The sequence below is a fragment of the Mauremys mutica genome, chromosome 1, assembly GCF_020497125.1.
Source record: "Mauremys mutica isolate MM-2020 ecotype Southern chromosome 1, ASM2049712v1, whole genome shotgun sequence".
Lineage (NCBI taxonomy): Eukaryota > Metazoa > Chordata > Testudines > Geoemydidae > Mauremys > Mauremys mutica.
In genome coordinates this window covers 333,202,519-333,222,068 of record NC_059072.1, presented here as the reverse complement: position 1 = coordinate 333,222,068, position 19,550 = coordinate 333,202,519, and the positions used below count along the sequence as shown (strand labels likewise).

General features: G+C 42.1%; 1 protein-coding gene across 1 annotated transcript in view; it reads left to right on the top strand.

Annotated features, from left to right (window-relative positions):
* The window catches only part of CNTN5 (contactin 5), a 1,047,172-nt gene extending 1,033,010 nt beyond the window's left edge, over positions 1-14,162 (top strand). The window contains exons 24-27 of the mRNA XM_045019421.1: positions 996-1,182; positions 1,621-1,733; positions 3,337-3,505; positions 11,241-14,162. Of these exons, the coding sequence (XP_044875356.1) occupies positions 996-1,182; positions 1,621-1,733; positions 3,337-3,505; positions 11,241-11,344 (573 nt within the window). The 3' untranslated portion in view covers positions 11,345-14,162. The remainder of the gene's footprint in view (positions 1-995; positions 1,183-1,620; positions 1,734-3,336; positions 3,506-11,240) is intronic.
* The last annotated feature ends 5,388 nt before the right edge of the window (positions 14,163-19,550 follow it).

Genomic DNA, 19,550 nt, shown 5'->3' with positions numbered 1-19,550 from the left:
AAGGTGGAATAAATGCAATGGATAGAGGTATGATGCAGAGATAGAGGTATGATGCATGGATAGTGGTCTGCTAAATATAAACCATTCAAATGGTTGTTTAGTGATAGCTTCTGTTGAGGGGAGACCTGAATCCTGAAGAATGATGTAATCTCCCTGCTGTCTGAGTGGGATGCCATTGATAGACCTATAGGAGAAAGAGTTTCTTTTTTATTATGATGTCTTAGAAATTAGATACCTGAGTCTGAAGGGAAGGAGCTATTCAGAATTTTCATCTGAGTAGTATAATCTTGTAGAGACTATGACAAGCTCAATGCAGCTATCAACAGTCATGGACTTGTATCCACCAAAGGTAGCTTTAGCTTTTGTGTGTGGAAAGGAGTGGCAGAGGCATGCTTTCTAAATTACATTTTTCAGAAACCTGCTTCTATCTGAGTAACTAAAACTGAATCCCCTTCTCTCCTTTCCCTCCCCCAGCAATGCTATTTCTATAAGATTAACCCACTACAAGATTTTCTTAGATGTTCTGTCATCTCTTATTCATTACATTGACACAGATCTTGTGGCTGGGCATTATGCATTATGCAGGGCCATTGTGCCACTTCTTCAAATGATTCAGTCAAAGCTTTCCCGGGTTGTATGGTAAATGTTTTTGATGACCTGTGAGAGGTGAGCTCTCCTTGAATTCTTTAAAGTTCTTATTCTGTCAGCACTTCTCTGCTGTTGTGTCTAGCTAGTCACAACATCTCATGCTGGCAGAATGTGATGCATTGCATTTCAATGATGCTGTGAGTAATAATGTGATATGCTGACTCTAGACAGCTGGAGAGGTGTGACAAGCACCACTCATGTGTGAGCTGAGGTTACAATTCCCACATGTTTAAAAGGACCTGTTAATTTGATGACAGGAGGGGCTTCCAAAAAAGCAAGCAATAACAAATAAAAAGGAAGTTTCACGAATGCCTAGATTAATCCTCCAAATGGTCACTCATTGGCAGGTTGGTTACTGGAAAGATATGGAGCAGGAAGAAGCATCAGAAAAAGTCAAAACTGAAGGAAATGAGTCATCTATCATTTTGACAGGATTAGAAGGAAACACATTATATCATCTAACAGTGAGGGCGTACAATGCTGCAGGATATGGACCACCGAGTAGCACAGTCCGTGCAGCCACCAAGAAATCCCGTAAGTGACCTGGATTCTTTTCTGTGTGTGGAAAAAAGTCTTATCCCTTCTGGATTTCTCTTTAGCTGGGATATACAATAAGCAGAGCTGGTATATAGTTTTGATTCATGGCTATGCTTCTATGCTTAGATCTGAATTTTAAAATGACATGACAAAATTTGCATTCACAACAGACAAATGTTATCTTCCTGTAAAACAAGGCTCAGCATTTTTGACACAGAAGAGAGATAAAAGGATTCAGGTTCATAAGCTCTATACTGTAGCTATTAAAATGACACTCCAGGAGCAAAAACTACCTTGTTGGACTCCAGCTAGAGAAGGAAGCCTGTGAATGCAGCCAACCATAATTGTAATAAAAGATTAAAATGCTCACCAAGGTTTAAAAAAGCAGAAGTATGTTTAAGTACATGGTGTCATTTTCTTCTTCTTTTTGCTCAGCTCCCAGCCAGGCACCAACCAATATTATGTGGATGCAAGATGGCTCTCATGTGTCTCTGGGATGGGAACCAGTTAGACCTCTAGCAAATGAATCTGACGTAATGGGATACAAGGTCAGTCTTGGCTCTCTCTCACTCATCTTCCAAATTACCCTTTTCTTTCTTGCTTGCTTTCTATATTGTACAGATCTTCTGCAATCTTGTTCCACCCATATATATATAAAGCATTGAAACAAACGAAATGTCCCAGTACTTCTCTATGTTGTATTTTCCAAATGGTGATTGTCAACTGCGGATTATAAACTAAATATGCACCTTCTGAGGTGATTACTCCATCACATCTGGATAGAAGTGACTATTAATAAGACCAGCCTGCAGTGAAATACATGGTAACACTTCAATTTAATTGTGTTTGCAGTGGGATTTAGAGAAATGCAGAAGGATAAAGCATTTAAATACCATTAAAATTAATGTTTTTAATAGAGCAGAAGTACAAATATTGAGATTTGTTATGATTATGTTGGTTGTATTCAGCAATCTGTGACTGTAACATCTGGCATTTTAAGTTTTTGAAGTTTTAAAGAGTGAAAGCTGAAAAGAGCCATAAGTAACACATAATATAAAATGGGAAAATCATAAGAATCCAGTACATTTTTTAAAGCAAAACAAAAATGTATATGTGTGTGTGTGTGTATTCTTTATAATTATATTTTGAAACATACATGCATACATGCATACATACATAATTATACCTTTAGAATACAGTGCCTGGTACTCTCTGTATCACTGCAAATATCATATCAGGAAAGTGTAAATTGGTTTGGATAAAATAGAAACTACCTTAACCTTTATCAAAATGTTTGAGGTTGAGAAAATGTTCAGGTAACTTCTTTACATTTGCTCTAACCTTGTCAGTTTTGTCTGGGACTAGATGTCTACATACTGAAATGCTGCAAGGACAGCTACATATGCACTTGTATTTCTCACTGAACCAAGACAAGGGTGCAGTGAATTCTATCTATTTCCCTATGTTAAGTTCTCCTCACACCTTCTATGGGTCATCTTAATTATCACTTCAAAAGTTTTTTTCCTCATGCTGATAGCAGCTCATCTCAATTGATTAGACTCTTCCTGTTGGTATGCATACTTCCACCTTTTCATGTTCTCTGTATGTATAAATATCTCCTGTCTGTGTGTTCCATTCTATGCATCCGAAGAAGTGAGCTGTAGCTCACGAAAGCTTATGCTGAAATAAATTTGTTAGTCTCTAAGGTGCCACAAGTACTCCTGTTCTTTTTGCATATCCATGTGAATTTTTTGATACGTATCTGAATCAAACTTTACCCTAAAAATATTTTTGAAGTTCGCTTTCACTTCTGTTAGTGTCTGTGTGGTTACTCCAAACTGGAGGACAAATACTGAATCTTCGTTATTGGCCTGATCCAATAGCCAGCCATTCAAGTGAATGGAGTCTTTCCATTGATTTCAATGGACTTTGAATTGGGCTCTGTCTTTGGCAGTATTTTGAAAAAAACTTCAGGAAAAAGAAAGGCCAAGTTCTCTATTTAAAGATGAAGCGTCAAATCCTCCAGTTCTTCCTTAAGTCCTTTCTCAGGCAAAGTACTTTTTGCCTTCAATGGCAATTTTGCCTGAATAGAGTCCAGTATTTAACCTAAAATTATTGTAGTAATTCTAAAGCTCCTGTATCATCCCATAGGTCTTGTTTAGGCAAGAAGGCCACAGCAATAGTCAAGTAATTGAAACACAGAAAACCTCTGCCGTGGTACTTCTTCCTGATGTTGGTGTCTACATCATAGAGGTTTGTGCAGTCAGTGAAGGAGGGGATGGGACAGCCAGCTCCCAAATCAGAGTACCATCTTTTTCAGGTAAGTTCACGATTATATTTTGAATACAAGCCTGTCATGTTCTTAAAATGACACCATACTGCACTTAATTAATACATATTAATGTCAATGGATAATATAGTTATTAGATAAAGTCATTGGTTGAATGATTCAGTTTCAGAGCTACTGAGTAATTGAACATAAAACTAAAAAGACCAAACTGGATTAGGGGTGGGCAGGCTGGGCTGCCGCCCAGGGCACGGTACTCAAGGGGGCGCCATGCTGGTACCGCCCATGCACCTGACCTGCCAACAGCCAGTGGGGCTTAGAGGCAGCCAGGCAGGTGCATCAGCATCTGGAGAGGAGGGACAGACCAAGCTGCAGGAGTGGCAGCTGGACCAGCCTGGTAATCCTTTGAAGTGAGGGTGCCCCTCCTCCCTCACTGCCCTGCTCCACTGCCATCTGCAGCCACTGCTGATCCTGCCTCCCATCTACCTCCCCTCCCCCCGCCCATGGAGCCATCCCTAGCTAAGCTCAGGACTTTGAGCCTGCCTCCTGTCTGCGGTGCAGAGGGGGTGGGGGGGTGGGCGCTGATGTCGAGGTGTCCCTCTCCCCCAACCTGTGTATCTGGTGTCCGCTGAGCTGCGGTTGGAGTCGGGGGAGCGTGTCTGTGCTGACACCTGTGAGTTGGCACTAAATGCTCTTCTTAGAGAGACAGCACACTGTCACACTCACTCAGGCACACACATACTCCACCCAACACATGCTCTCTTACACACACACTCTCCCTAACACACACACATTCCCCAACACGCTCTCTCTCTCACACACACACACACACACACACATTCCCCAACACACACACACTCTCCAACACACACACACCCATTCCCCCAGCACACACACACACACACACACATACTCCCCCAACACGCGCACACACTCTCTCTCTCTCACCCCCCCCCAAAACTCAGAGCTGGGAACCCAGCCAGCACCAGCCGCGCAATCAGTGCTTAATTTGTGCTGAGGCTGACCCCTGCACCTCTTTCAATACACATTAAGCACTGGGGAGAGGCAGCAGGCCCTTTAGATGATTGGGGGGAGCCTGCAGGGGTCAGGGGCGATGGGGGACTGGAGCATCCTGTGGGGGCCAAACGCGCCAGAATACAAGTTCTCCCAGGGCACAACCTGACTAAGTGTATTCACAAGGGGACATAGTCTACAAATATATTTTCCCTATTGAAGCCTTCACATGAAGATAAATCTGTCACATAGTATGTATGAGATCGTGTATCAGAACCAAGTACCAAACACTGCAAAAAGCTATAGAGATTAATAAGACTGGGATTTTTCAGCTTGGAAAAGAGACGACGAAGGGGGAATATGATAGAGGTCTATAAAATCATGAATGGTGTGGAGAATGAAAATAAGAAAGTGGTATTTACTCGTCATAACACACAAACTAGCGGTCACCAAATGAAATTAATAGGCAGCAGGCTTAAAAGGAAGAAATTCTTCACACAATACACAGTCAACCTGTGGAACTCTTTGCCAGAGGATATTGTGAAGGCCAAGACTGTAACAGGGTTCAAAAAAGAACTAGATAAGTTCATGGAGGACAGGTCCATAAATGGATGTTAGCCAGGATGGGCGAGGATGGTGTCCTTTGTCTGTTTGCCAGATGCTGGGAATGAGTGACAGGGGATGGATCACTTGATGATTACCCGTTCTGTTCATTCCCTCTGGGACACCTGGCATTGGCTACTGTCAGCAGACAGGATACTGGGCTGGATGGACCTTTGGTATGACCCAGTATGGCAGTTCTTATGTTCTTATCATCTCACTTCACTGAAAAGTTCATGCACAATCAGGAAGGCTTCACATATAACCTGGATCTGCCCCATCTGCATTGACCATTCCACCTGCACCCACCCACCTGCATTCGTGGAGTTCAGTACTTTGACTTATCAAAATGTTCTTCACACCCTAATGGAATCACGACCCAAGACTTATGAATCTGACCCAGGCCCTTCCTGGCTTGTGAAAAAGTTGTGAGCAACTGGTTCCACTCCTAACTGAAATAACCGGTGCCTCATTCAGAGATGGAGTCTTCTCTTCCTCCTTCAAACACCCAATAATCTGACCAACACCAAAGAAACTCACCCTGGATGCTTAAGTTCTACCCAGCTTTTACCCAGGGCCAAACGTCCTGTCCCTAACCAAGCTCATAGATAAGCTAGCCAAAGACCAACTTCAGGTTCACCTAGTTGAAACTAGTATCCTGGACCTGGTACAATCTGGATTCAGGCCAGGACATGGGATGAAAAGAGCTTTAATGGCTTTGATGAATGTCTGTCAGTGGACAGAGAGCAGACATCCATTCTCATCTTCCTGGACCTCTCTGCGGTGTTTGACACTGTCAGGCATGTGATACTGCTGTCGCGCCTGACAGAGGTGGTAGGAGTCCAAAGTAATATGCTAAAATGGTTAGAATCATTACTGGAGGGAAGCCCCACAACTAGTAGTGGTGGAAAACTGCAGCTTCACAAATAGACCCCCTCAGTTGTGGAATCCCAAAAGGATCAGTTCTCTCTCTTGTCCTATTTGGCATCTAAATCTAGCCACTAGATTAATTGGTCAGACGACTCCATATGTCAGCAGTATGCAAATGAGACACAGCTCTTCCTGTTTCACACCACATACCACTACCATCAAGAGGGCCCAGTATTTGGATGAGATTAGTTTATGGATGAAGAACTGCTGATTGAAGTTGAACCCAACCATTGCAAGGGTTATGATAGTGGATAGAGGAAAGCATTTTGGAGAGTTTGCAACAACAGTGCTGACTCCTTTGGTTGATGGTACCACTTACAACTGGTCAATTCAGTCTGCAATTTAAGGAGTTCTTCGAGTGTTTGCTCATATCAATTCCAATTAGGTGTGTGCATGCGCTGTGTGCACGGATGTTGGAACTTTTTCCCTAGCAGCTATCCGTCGGTCTGGCTGTGGAGCCCCATGGAGTGGCGCCGATATGATGCTCTATATATGACCCTGCCGGCCCGACCCCCCTTCAGTTCCTTTTTACCGCCAATGACGGTTGTTGGAACAGTGGTCTCTTGTGCTCAAGTGCTTCACTACTCAAACCAGACAGTCTCTACACAAAAGAATAAATGGACACAAATCTGACAACAGGAATCATAACATTCAAAAACCAGTGGGAGAACACTTCAACCTCTCTAACCACTCAGTGACAGACTTGAAGGTGGAAATTTTACTACAAAAAACCTTCAAAAACAGACTCCAAAGAGAGACTGCTGAACTTGAATTAATATGCAAATTAGATACAATTAACTTAGGTTTGAACGGAGACTGGGAATGGTTGGGCCATTACACTAATTGAGTCTATTTCCCCATGTTAAGTATCCTCACACCATCTATGGGTCATCTCGATTATCACTTCAAAAGTTTTTTTCTCCTGCTGATGATAGCTCATCTCAGTTGATTGGCCTCTTACAGTTGGTATGGCTACTTCCACCTTTTCATGTTCTCTGTATGTATAAATATCTTCTTGCTGTATGTTCCAGTCTGTGCATCCAGTGAAGTGGGCTGTAGCCCATGAAAGCTTATGATCAAATAAATTTGTTAGTCTCTAAGGTGCCACAAGTACTCCTGTTCTTTTTGCGGATACAGACTAACACGGCTGCTACTCTGAAACCTTTACTTATCTCTGTGTATAATTACCCTATTGCTAGTTAAGTGTTAGTTTCTGTTATCTTTAGTGTTAAGAATAGTGTTAAGTATAGTTGTTATCACCTGAAGGGGTTTCCCCCTTCAACAAGTGCCCTACAGGGCTCCGGAGCATGCCATCCCAGGGCTTCAAACCTTGCGGTTCCTGCAGCAAGCCTATGCCCAATGGCGACCCCCCATGACTCCTGTCTTCGGTGTCTGGCAGAGGCCCATCAAGCAGATAAGTACAGGATTTGCAAAACATTTAAACCTCACACTAGAAAGGAGAGAAACATTTGACTCAAACAACTCCTCATAAAGTCTGTCCTCTGTCCACATCAAGACCCGGCCCCAAGCACTTCGGTGCAGAGTGCCCCCCAGCGGTGCCGGATACAGTGCTGAAAAAGGACTTGGCACACACTTCTAGGGCCCGGCGATCTCCGGGGGCCCAAAAGCGATCTCCCCAGCACCGGTCTCACTCCCCAGCCACCCATAAGAAGCAGGCCATGGGGAAGCTTCCACAAAGGCCCGAAATGACAGTCACACCCCCGACAGGGCATGGCGTGGACCAGGGACATACGGTCAATACACTTTCAGGGCCGGCTCCAGGGTTTTTGCCACCCCAAGCGGCAAAAAAAAAAAAAAAGCCACAGTCACGATCGGCAGCAGTTCCACCGCGCCGCTTTCTTCTTCGGCGGCAATTTGGCGGCAGGTCCTTCCCTCCGAGAGGGACCAAGGGACCCACCACCGAATTGCCGCCAAAGAGTCTGACATGCCGCCCCTTCCCCTTGGCCGCCCCAAGCACCAGCTTGCTGAGCTGGTGCCTGGCCCTGGCCCTGTACACTTTACAGTAGGCCTCATCCCGCACAGGTCCCCACCCCGAAGGGGAGCCCCACACCGTCGGTCTCCCTGCAGTTGCAGGTGGAGGAGGTCACGCTGCCCTCGACGTTGGACACCTTTGAGGCTGCCAGAGGCCTCATTGAAATGACGGCGCGTAAGTCCCCAGTCTCAAGACCTACACCATCTCGACTCCCGGTACCGCCAAGAGGCATCTGCCCTCAGACCAGCACCCCTATACCTCTCTGACTCCCGGCACCGCATCTATGCTACATGCCGGTCTGACTCACGGCGACGGTCCGACTCACGGCACTGGTCCCGCAGCCCCAATCCCTGGAGCCGCTTCTGCTCAAGGTGGTAATCGACTGGCAGGTAGTGGTCTCGCTCGAGGTCCAGGTCAAAGCCTGAGACCTCGCGGCACCACTCGAACTGGCACTGCTCCATGCAACAGCACCACTCTCCATTGCGGCACCACACCTCTCCACGTCACCCCCGCTCTCCATCATGGCACCATGCTCCGACATGGCACCGTTCTCCATCGCGGCACCACTCTCCATCGTGGCACTGCTCACCAACTCAGCACCGTTTCCCAACATGGCACCGTTCACGGTCACACTCCTGCAGCCGATCTTCACTGAGGCGAAGCCCGACCTCTCAGCACTGGCCGACCTCCCGGTACCGATCCCTGCAATGGCACCGCTGGTCACTATCTGGATCCCATCACTTCTTGCGGCACCCATCCCACTCTTCGGGGGATGCGGCAATCCACCTGACACAGCGCACCGCCCCCTTTGTCCATCCCGCTCCCAGTCACCCTCCTGCAGGTCGGGTGGGGCATTGGAGGTTCCCCGATCAATCCTGGGCAGTATCAGATGAGACACCTCAGTGCCACACTGGCAGCCCCAGTGGCAGTTCTGGACCCCTGGGCATACCACTAAGCCCAGGGTGCCCCTCCAAGCACCCCTCCACCTTCACGCTCTGGGTCACGTATTCCTGAGGCAACCATTAGTCATCGTCCTCTAGATCCCACCCAACCGCGGGACCCAGCCCCACCCCCGGTGGAGGCTATACCCAGTACCTGGGAGGAACAGGACCCATTTGACCAAGGGGCAGCTTCGGACCCGATCCTACCAGTTGCCTCCTCCTCGTCTTCACCCAATGAGGCGGTGGCGGGTACATCTACAAGCAGGCCTCCACCCTTGGACTACCGGGCATCACAGGACCTCCTACGGCAAGTGGCCTTAAATATGAATCTCCAAGTGAAGGAGGTGTTAGAAGAGGACAACCCACTGGTGAACATTCTCACACCAGAAGGGCCCTCTAGGATGGCGCTGCCCATTATAAAGACTATCCAGTCAAATTCCAAAACAGTCTGGCAAATTCTGGCCTCCATTCCTCCCATGGCCAAAGGGGCCGAAAGAAAGTACTTTGTCCCCACTAAGGGGTACGAATACCTGTTTATCCATCCTCCCCCAATCTCCCTGGTGGTGGATGTGGTAAATGAAAAGGAAAGGCAGGGTCAGCAAGGGTTGTCCCTAAATCAAGAGATGCCAAACGTCTGGATCTCTTGGAAGGAAAGTTTATTCTACCGGCGGCCTCTCCTTACGGATCGCTAATCAGCTCACGATCCTTAGCAGATACAGTTATAACTCCTGGTCTGCTATCCAAAAGTTTAAAGAACTCCTTCCACCTGATTCTCGGCAGGAGCTGGGAGCCATTGCCGAGGAGGGCAGAGCAGCGGCCCGGGCTGCCCTCCAAGGCTCCTTGGATGCCGTGGACACAGCAGCACATATACTGGCATCTTGTGTTGCAGTGTAATGCCTGGCTTCAGTCCTCAGGTCTCCCGCTGGAAGTTGAGCAGACTATCCAAGACCTCTCATTCAACGGTCAGCGGCTTTTTGCTAAACAGACCAACTCTAGGTTGCATAGCCTAAAAGATTCAAGGAACACAATCAAGTATCTCAGCATGCACACCCCAGCGACTCAAAGAAAACCATTTAAGCCTTAGTCCACCCAGCAGCGGTCTTTCCCCACTAGACCCAGGCAGGACTTCTCCCACAGGAGAAGCAGATATTCCAGGCACAGACCATTGCGCCCTCCCTCCCGGCAGGGCCAGAGTCAATCTAAAGCCCCTCCAGGCCCTAATCACCCATTTTGAAGACAGTGATCATTTTTGTTGCTCTTCTCTAGACTTTCTCCAATTTGTCTTCATCTTTTCTGAAATGTGGCACCCAGAACTGGACACAGTACTCCAACTGAAGCCTAATCAGTGTGGAGAGGAACAGAAGAATTACTTCTCATGTCTTATAGACTAACAGGCGTATTGGAGCATAAGCTTTTGTGGGTGAATAGCCACTGCATCAGGCACGAAAGCTTATGCTCCAATACACCTGTTAGTCTATAAGGTGCCACAGGACTCTTTGTTGCTTTTTACAGATCCAGACTAACACGGCTACCCATCTGATACTTCTTGTGTCTTGCTTACAACACTCCTGCTAATACATCCCAGAATGATGTTTGCTTTCTTTGCAACAGTGTTACACTGACTCATATTTAGCTATGACCCCCCATATCTCTTGCCACAGTATTCCTTCCTAGGCAGTAATTTTCCATTTTGTATGTGTGCAGCTGTTGTATGTGTGCAGTATTGATTTACTCCTAAGTGGAGTACTTTGCATTTGTCCTTATTGAATTTCATCCTATTTACGTCTGACCATTTCTCCAGTTTGTCCAGATAATTTTGAATCTTAATACTATCCTCCAAAGCACTTGCAACCTCACCCAGCTTGGTACTGTCTTCAAACTTTATAAGTGTACTCTCCATGCCATTATCTAAATTATTGATGAATATATTGAACAGAACTGGACCTAGAACTGATCCCTGCGGGACCCCACTCATTATGCCCTTCCAGCTTGACTGTGAACCACTGAAACCTACTCTCTGGAAATGGTTTTCCAACCACTTTTGCACCAACCTTATAGTAGCTCCATCTAGGTTATATTTCCTTAGTTTGTTTATGAGAAGGTCATGTGAGACAGTATCAAAAGCCTTAATAAAGTCAAGATATACCACATCTACCGCTCCACCACCACCCCATGCACAAGGCTTGTTACCCTGTCAAAGAAAGTTGGTTTGACACGATTTGTTCTTGACAAATATGGAAAGAACAGTTTATTCCATTTGTTCCCTGTTTGTTTTTGTTTTTCATTTCAGGTGGAAAAGTCACAAGCGCTCAATCCACTTTACATGCTCTCTCTACTTCCTCATCATCTGTAACATTGCTCTTGGCACTGATGGTCCCTTCCACCTCATGGTGAAGACTGCAGACCTTTTTTTTCCATTGTTTGTTTGCTTTAGCTTGATAACACCAATGGATGGAGCTTTATGTTCATGAAGAAGCTGGAACCCTAAGCAAATGCCTAAAGACCCATAGAAATACACATGGTGCCCTTAGAGGAGTGTTGGAAAAATGATAAATGATTCATCAGGTTTTCTCTTCAGTTTTTGTAGATGTCCTCTGTTTGGGGAGGGGACACTTACTGGCCCAACAGAAATATGCAGATTGTATGTAATAAACTTTTGTAAGCAAATGTAATTTCTGTCAAATGTACTTTACTTTTTTAATATGTTTAACTTTGGTGATCCCCAGTTGTGTGCCATTAGTTGTTTAAATAGTGGTGTCTAGTACAGTACATTGGTTTTGTTTGGGAAATTTTTTTTTAATGAGTGAAATTTGATAAGGACTTTGAATCTAGTGCTTTCATTGCTTCCCCTAAGGCTGTCTGCTCACAGTGACAAGGCAGTAGGAGAGAAGAAAAAGTTCAGTTATATGGCCCACTGGATAAGTACAGTAAATATTTTCTAGAAAAATGTATGAATACATATTGAATTAGCAAAATTTGTCAATCTGATATTTTGAAAGCACTCCCGAGGAAGAGAACAGAGCAGAGAAGAAGCCATTAATTTTATTGCAAGGTAAACTGGAAATGACTGAACACAAACATAAAAGGAAGTAAATACTATTGTTTTTCATCAAATATTGTATAATTTAACTGCAGAGGAAGTAAATGTTTATTTTTAATAGAAAAATAAATAATCTAAATTCATTAACAGTGCATATAGCAGTTAAACCACCATTGGGCATTTAATCATAGCATACAGTAGTTGCTAAATGAGCAAATAAAAGGAATGCAAGGAGACAAATCTGCTTTTTTCCTGTCAGTCTTAGATCTTATTTTTTTAGTCCATTTTTGTATGGTACTGTACTTTCTATATTTGGTAATTAAGGTAAAGCTGAAGTATATAAGAATGCATATCATGGCGAGACCATAATATTTCATGGACTGTAGTCATGCAAACATGCAGAGTTCAGTTAGAATATGTTTTGTGGAATGTTGTGTCCCAAATGATACTTGGGTAAATAAGAATTATCAAGCAAGATTTCCAGTTGGCAAAGCTACTGGACTTTCTTCTAGAGCTCACCAGATAGAGACTGATTTTATAGGGACTGTGTGCTAACATCTTTAATCCCAGCCATTCTTCTGCTGTATTAGTCTTTTCTCCATTCTGTGATCAGTTAGGAGTCCCCATTCTAGATCTAAAGGCCTTTCCTCATATTGGTACCTAAGCCCAAATGACCCCTAGTGTATATGGTGTATGTGTGGGTTTGTACAGTGTGGAGTGTGTGATGTTCTCAGCGAGGGGACCTTTTTACTACCGTGTTTGTGGGGACTGTGCCCAGGATTAACTTTACCTTGTTTGCGGTAATCAAGTGTGTTGTGCTCAAATCATTTTATCAGGAAAGTCCTGGTAGCATAACTCTTATAGCTGATTCTCTATCTCTTTTCATAGAGATCTAACTCAGGCACTGGGTTCTCTAACAAAAATTCTATCACTTTGCTTGCTTGTCAGCACATTCCAAATGTGCCATTTCTTCCCCTTTAAAAATAACAGCCAGGGAAGCACTATAGCAGAGCAGATACTCAGAAGTTGTACAAAACTGAATGAAAGATAGATTTTCATTTTTTATCTTTTTGAACATTTTACAAAAATATTTTTTTTCAAAAGCCGTTAGAATCATTTTCTTTGTTACTCACTGAGAATTTTAAAGGTTCTATTCAGATCACCCCAGAACCAGGTTTTAAATATTCTTAGTCACCATATTGCTAGGAGAGCAATGATAAGACAGTTATCTGAGAACCAAAAATTTTGAGATAGAAGACAAGAAAAGGACTTCCTTGAGCAACTTCTTCTGAAATAAGTGTTTGTGGTCAAAGAAGGGGGGGTGGAACAGATTGCATGCAATGCACATTGGCTTCTCTGCCGTTGCTGATAGAGCAAGTTGAAACAAAGCAAATGCCTGCTATAGGTTGCAAAACAGAAGCATTTCCATTATGCAAGAGAGCTTGCATGACCAGGCTCATGTTTCTAAAGAAAAATCAGCATCAATAATGAACCAGAGGACAAAATTTCTGCATTCTAAAATTAGTTAAATGTAATTCCCTCTGACTGTACACCAGTGCAGTTCAATCAGGGGTATTCATAATCAAAGGGGTTACAGTCACCATTGGTGGCATTCTAGTCACACAAATTTCTGAATACACTAAATGGATATGGTTGATGACAAGTATCAAAGTCTGATGTGGATAAATAGATATACGTACATCTACTTATATCCAGATCAGTAGCATCAAAATAGTGGTGGAAACATGGAACACACCTTCATGTCATGTAATTGTATTGCAGGGACACAAGGGGACATGTTTTATACTCAACATGAACAGAATATGTATTTTGCATCTTAAATATATTAATAAACATGTTTTAAATGTTTAAGTATCTATGTATTACATATTTGTTATTTTGCAGAAGACAATGTGTCCTTATCATGACTCATTAATTTTTAGCTGCGAAAAGAGTTTTCTTTTTTTTTTCTTGAATGAGCTTGTAACAGGCAGTCACTAAAAAGACTGTATTTTTGTATAACATCGCAAGAGCTGTTTTGAAAATAAAATAAAAAAATTAATCAAAGACATTTTGTTTGCAGCCCAAAACAAAGTTACTGTCATGGCCCATCTCAAAATGTTAGCTATATTGTATACAATGTGTATATATATTATATATAATGGTATATACTATGTGAAAGACACAGTAAAAATAATAGTTCCTGTGTACTGTTCTTGTAACATTAGACCTTTTTAATAAATAATTCTCTTTTTATTGACTTTTATCTTATGTCCTATCAGCCTCTGAATAATATTTATTCAGGATAGAATGCCCGTCATATTGTGGATTCTAAGAAGGACAGTCACTTGCTTCCCATGTCTTTCAAGAAGAAAATAGGAATCAACAGTAGTGCATCTGGAAAATCTGACCAATAAAATCAAAAGATTTTTTGATATGGTGCCTTTATCATTTCAAGCAAATGTTAATTTCTCCTGGGATTGTGTAACTTCTGTATTTAAATACAAGAAAAATACATGTAAAGCTACATCAAAAACCCAAACAAGTGAAGTAACAGCTGTACCTACCAAACATTACAAAAAGAATTTGTACTGGAAATTAGATTGTCTGAGACACAGTTTTTCTCTTTTTTTACGTATGAAAAAGAGAGAAGTTATAAGGAAGCCACCAAACGGGATTCCATATTGAGCCATGAAACATTTTTGGATATCTTTGGCATGTACATCAGGCTTTGAGGTGTCACAAATACCCCTTAGGCACACAGGCACAGAGATGTCTCAATCTTTTCATGTTACATTGAAGAGCCTACTTGTTTTGTCTTGCACTTGAAACATTCTGTATGAAAAAAGCACAAGAAAATTTGTTTTATTTAAATTGTCTTTTATTGAAAAAAAATGTAATTATGAAAGACCTCAAGTGCTTCTGTACAATTATAGCATGTCCCTTTGCCTTTTGATCATTTGATTTAGGTTTGTTTTTTAATTAACTTCAATCATTGCTTTAGGAATAGGCTTGGCAGAATTTGATTTTTAGTTTTTATAAATTTCAACATCTATCGATGTCTATTTTTAAGCATTTTTTTTCAATTTTTATTGATTTACATCTTCACACTTGCAGGAAATTGGGGTAGTGTGGCCAATCATCCTTTAATGACAGTAGATATTGAGATTCAAAAAGATAAGCTTAATAACTGTTAAAATAAATAAAACAAATATCCTTAAATCAAGCAACATTTTCATTACTTTGCCTATCTGTAAATTTCAATTATGATTTGTTGGTTTGTGTGTGTGTAGTGAATTTGACATTTTAGCTACATTTACCAATACAAATCTAATCCTTCCAAGCCTATTTATGAAATACATATTGATAAGGGTACATGACTTTGCAACATAATAATAAATCAAAAAAACCATTCTGGAAATAAAAATAGATTCCTACAGCCACCATTTGAACTGAGATTTCAATTGCAAAATGGCTGTTGCTTAAATAGCATATTGTATCAGGACTGCCATTAAATTAGCTATGAATGTCACAGAAAGCTGTAATGACCTGTTTGTGCTGATATGGGTAACAGCGCACATTGAAAATCCATAACCTAGCAGAACTTCTATCAAACTGTAATCCACTCTCGCCTTTCTATGGCCATCATTGTAACTCTTCTGAAAATGAAAGACAGTTTCCTTCTTAATTACTTCCTACGTTTTGGAGCAAAACAATGTCAGTGATGAGAGAAAAGGAATAGTGTTGCAATACAGCAGGATAACTGGCTTCAAGCTATTACGTACATCCTCCCCAAGCTTATTCTCTCTGTCTGCTAGCATGAAACTGCTTTGGATATGAAGTTCCTGAGCCTGCTGTCACTGATGAGTTTTCTATTGATTTCAATGGGATCAGGATTGAACCTCTAGTGTGTGTGTATATTTTATAATATGTTAACTGAGCCAAAGATGGCATCTGAAATAAATGCTGGCTAGTCCTGGACTGGAAAACATTCTCTGGAAAAACTACGTGCTTGTAACTGCAGCATTCTTAGTGCAACTGCTTAGCAGAAGGGTTTAGTTTCTTAAACAGATTGGCTTAGTTGATTAGCTGAGTGGCTGCTGATCTTTCCTATCTCTTTCTCTGATGATTGGTTCTCAGCAGAGCAATCCACTGGCAATGCATTTTTCAAGGTTCTCTCTTCTCTGTCACCATAGGAGGTCACCTTTACTTAATTATCTTTTTTTTAACTTATTTATTTATCTGGTTGAAGAGAAGATTTTCTTTGGCAACTTTTGACCCAAAACTCCCTGATTTTAAATCCTAATGAGATAAAAACATAGAGGAGTCTTTTAAACTTTAAAAGACCCACTTCTCAAGATGAATTGCAAAGGCAAGCAAGATACACATGATCAGGAATGCAGGTGCTTAGCATTCATACAGAATTTATAATAGGAAATTGAATCTGTTGCCTCTCAAGAGCAGAAAACATGTCAATATAAAGACATTGAAAGTTTTTGAAGCATATCTGGGTCAAAGCTTTAGCAAATGCCATTCTACTGTTGACCTCATGGTTGGCCGAGCAAGCGTTTCCATTTTATAATGACACCATTTCTTATCTGCTACAAAGGGAACTTTTGGAGATGGTGAGATTAAATAGTACTTTCTGGTCTCCTTTTAAAAATCTACCATGATATCGATACAGAAATGTTGCCCCAAATCAATCCCTTATTTTTGTGTAACACACACATCCAAATCCATCCTTATTTTGGAAAGCCATCTTGGATGGTGACAGCATTTTATATTTATCCATGTTGAGAATGAAAATCTTCACATGTGCTTTAGCTATGAAAGGGGTGCCCACTCTTCTGCATCCATTACATTATAAAATGCATAAGCTGTCAGTTGTATTCATTATTTTCCTTTTAGTTTTGAAATATAAGAGTTCAAGTGTTGGAGACACAAGTGAGCCCTGGATGACGCTATCACAGATCATGCTGTTTTATTTTAACATGAAAAGTAAATAGGTGATGTTTGCCGATTATATGAAATTTGTTTTTGTTTAAAAAAAAACCCTGAAGATTTGGGTGAAAAGTACAAGTGAATTTAAAAGTTTTGGAGGGGCTGGACATAGAATCACAGAGTTCAAGGCTAGAAGGGACCACCAGAGACACTAGTCTGAACTCCTGTATATCACAAGCCACTAATATCACCCAGCACTTGCACACTAAACTCAGCAATTGAAATTAGACCATAAGATTACAATGCTCAAGAGACTTAACTCTTATGTATCACAGAGACTCGACAGGACTGATGTGCACCAATGCCTGAGGCCCCTGCAATGGCAGGGAATTGTTTAAGTGACATCACAAGGAATGCTTAATAAGTGATAGATACAATGTACATTGGCAAAAGTAATAAACTTCCCAGATATGTTGACGAGGCAAAAACTGCAGGTGCTTCTCAGGAAGAAGACTATAGTTGAAATCCTGGACCTGGTGATATCAATGGGAGTTTTACCATTCTCTTTCGTGGGGCCAGGATTCAACCCTATGAATCAACATAGCCAGCCCAATGAAGAGGTAAGCCTGATGTGCAGTAGCAAAGCAGACAGCAAGTATGGTGAGTGGGAGTACTGGAAAAATGATAGGAAATACAGAAAGAGGTGCAATGATATTACAGCTTGTGATAGCATGCTCTTATCTGCAATACTGGTCTTGATCAATCACTGCTTTACTCCAGTTTTACAATAGAGTTATGCCATTTGATTTCACTGCCGTTAGACTGGGATAAAACTGCTGTAATGCAGTGGTGAATTGAGTCCACTATTGTGTGTCTCAAAATCTTACTACCAAAGTTAATTCAAATGGGCTAAGATATGAACAGTGTCCTGTTCACAGAAAAATAGCGGCGAGCCCATCAACAAAGAGCCAAAAAACATGACAGGAGACTTTATACTGAATTGTGGGCAGGTGCTTAACAAGATATCACAGGGATCATTGCATATGTCCAGTCTTAATTCTTATCTTCTTTAATAATCTAGAAGGAGGAGCCAAATGAACATTATTTGCATATTACACTAAAAAGGGAGTCTTGGTGAACCCTAGTTAGCACAGAGGAACAACACAATGAGCCTAGGGAGCAGCGCAACAGAAGAGCTCAGTGAATGCAAGCAAGGGTAGAATAACCCTGGCATAAAATGTAAGGATGAAGCTACCACCACAGTTCCAATCAGGAGGCCTGTCTTCCAGCAAAGTCCACACCACCACATAAAAACTGATGGTATGCAGCATCGTAGCCGTTTTGGGGGGCAAAGGATATGGGCCATCAGTCATTGGAACATGGCTGAGGCCCCATGTAACCTGAAAAGCATTGTACAGAACTGGAAGATGCCAAAGGGGGTGGAAAAGAACATTTTTTCCCAGGATTCAGGTGTGAAGGCGGCAGGGGCAACAAAGGGGTGGTGAAGACTATTATTGGGGGAGCAAGGATTTTGCCACACATACCTTTATAGAATGTGGATAAATAATGTCAATAATAAAGTATTTACCTTATTGACGCTGGCAATGCCTGTTATTGTGAGCATTGGCAAATCTGTCAACAACTCCCTTCCAATCAAGAGACTCTGTCAACAATTTTTCAATAGCCATGACAGCCAAGGCCCTTAACTGGTCACTTGTCGTGCAGTTCCTCAGGTAATCTATCATCCAGACATGAGAAAGTTTTTTCACATGGAGCACTTGATGGAGTCATACTCATACCAATCACACTTCATTTATGCAGTTCATGGAAGGCAAGTTTGTATTTATAAAAAATAAATTAGCAGCTGCAGCAAACTGTCAGGCTTGGTCTGCTGCTCTTCTTCATAGCATTCCATTATTTTTGTCAAGAGTTTTAGCTTGGGTGTCACACTGTCTAGATCACTTCCATAGTGTTCTGCAAGTGGTTTTAATTTTAGAAACTCAAGTTCTCATACTTTGTGTTAAAGCAACTGACACCAACAAGAACATATTTATTTTCAGAAAAATCTTCATTGAAGTTCTCTATTTATTTGATCAAGCACTGGCAAAAAGATAAGTCACCTTTATCTGACAGGAGCTGTTCATCACTTGACATGGCATCAGTCAAAATGTATTCCTAAAGTTTGTAGGCAACTTTGTTACACAATTGTGTATTCCCTGAACTTCGGGAGCCTTCAAATCATTTTCTATGGTAATGGTTTTTGTAAGAACATAAGAATGGCAATATTGGGTCAGACCAATGGTCCATCTAGCCCAGTATCTTGTTTTCTGGCAGTAGCCACTGCCAGATGTTTCAGAAGGAATTACAAGAACAGGGCAATTTGTCGAGTCAGCCATCACCTGTCACCCAGTCCCTGCTTCTAGCAGTTAGAAATTTAGGGACACCCAGAGCATGGTGGGGTGATCAGATGGCCTGATTTTATAGGACAGTCCCGATTTTTGGGTCTTTTTCTTATATAGGCTCCTATTACCCCCCACCCCATCCCGATTTTTCACATTTGCTGTCTGGTCACCCTAGAGCATGGGGTTGTGTTAATGACCACTTGGCTAATTGCCATTT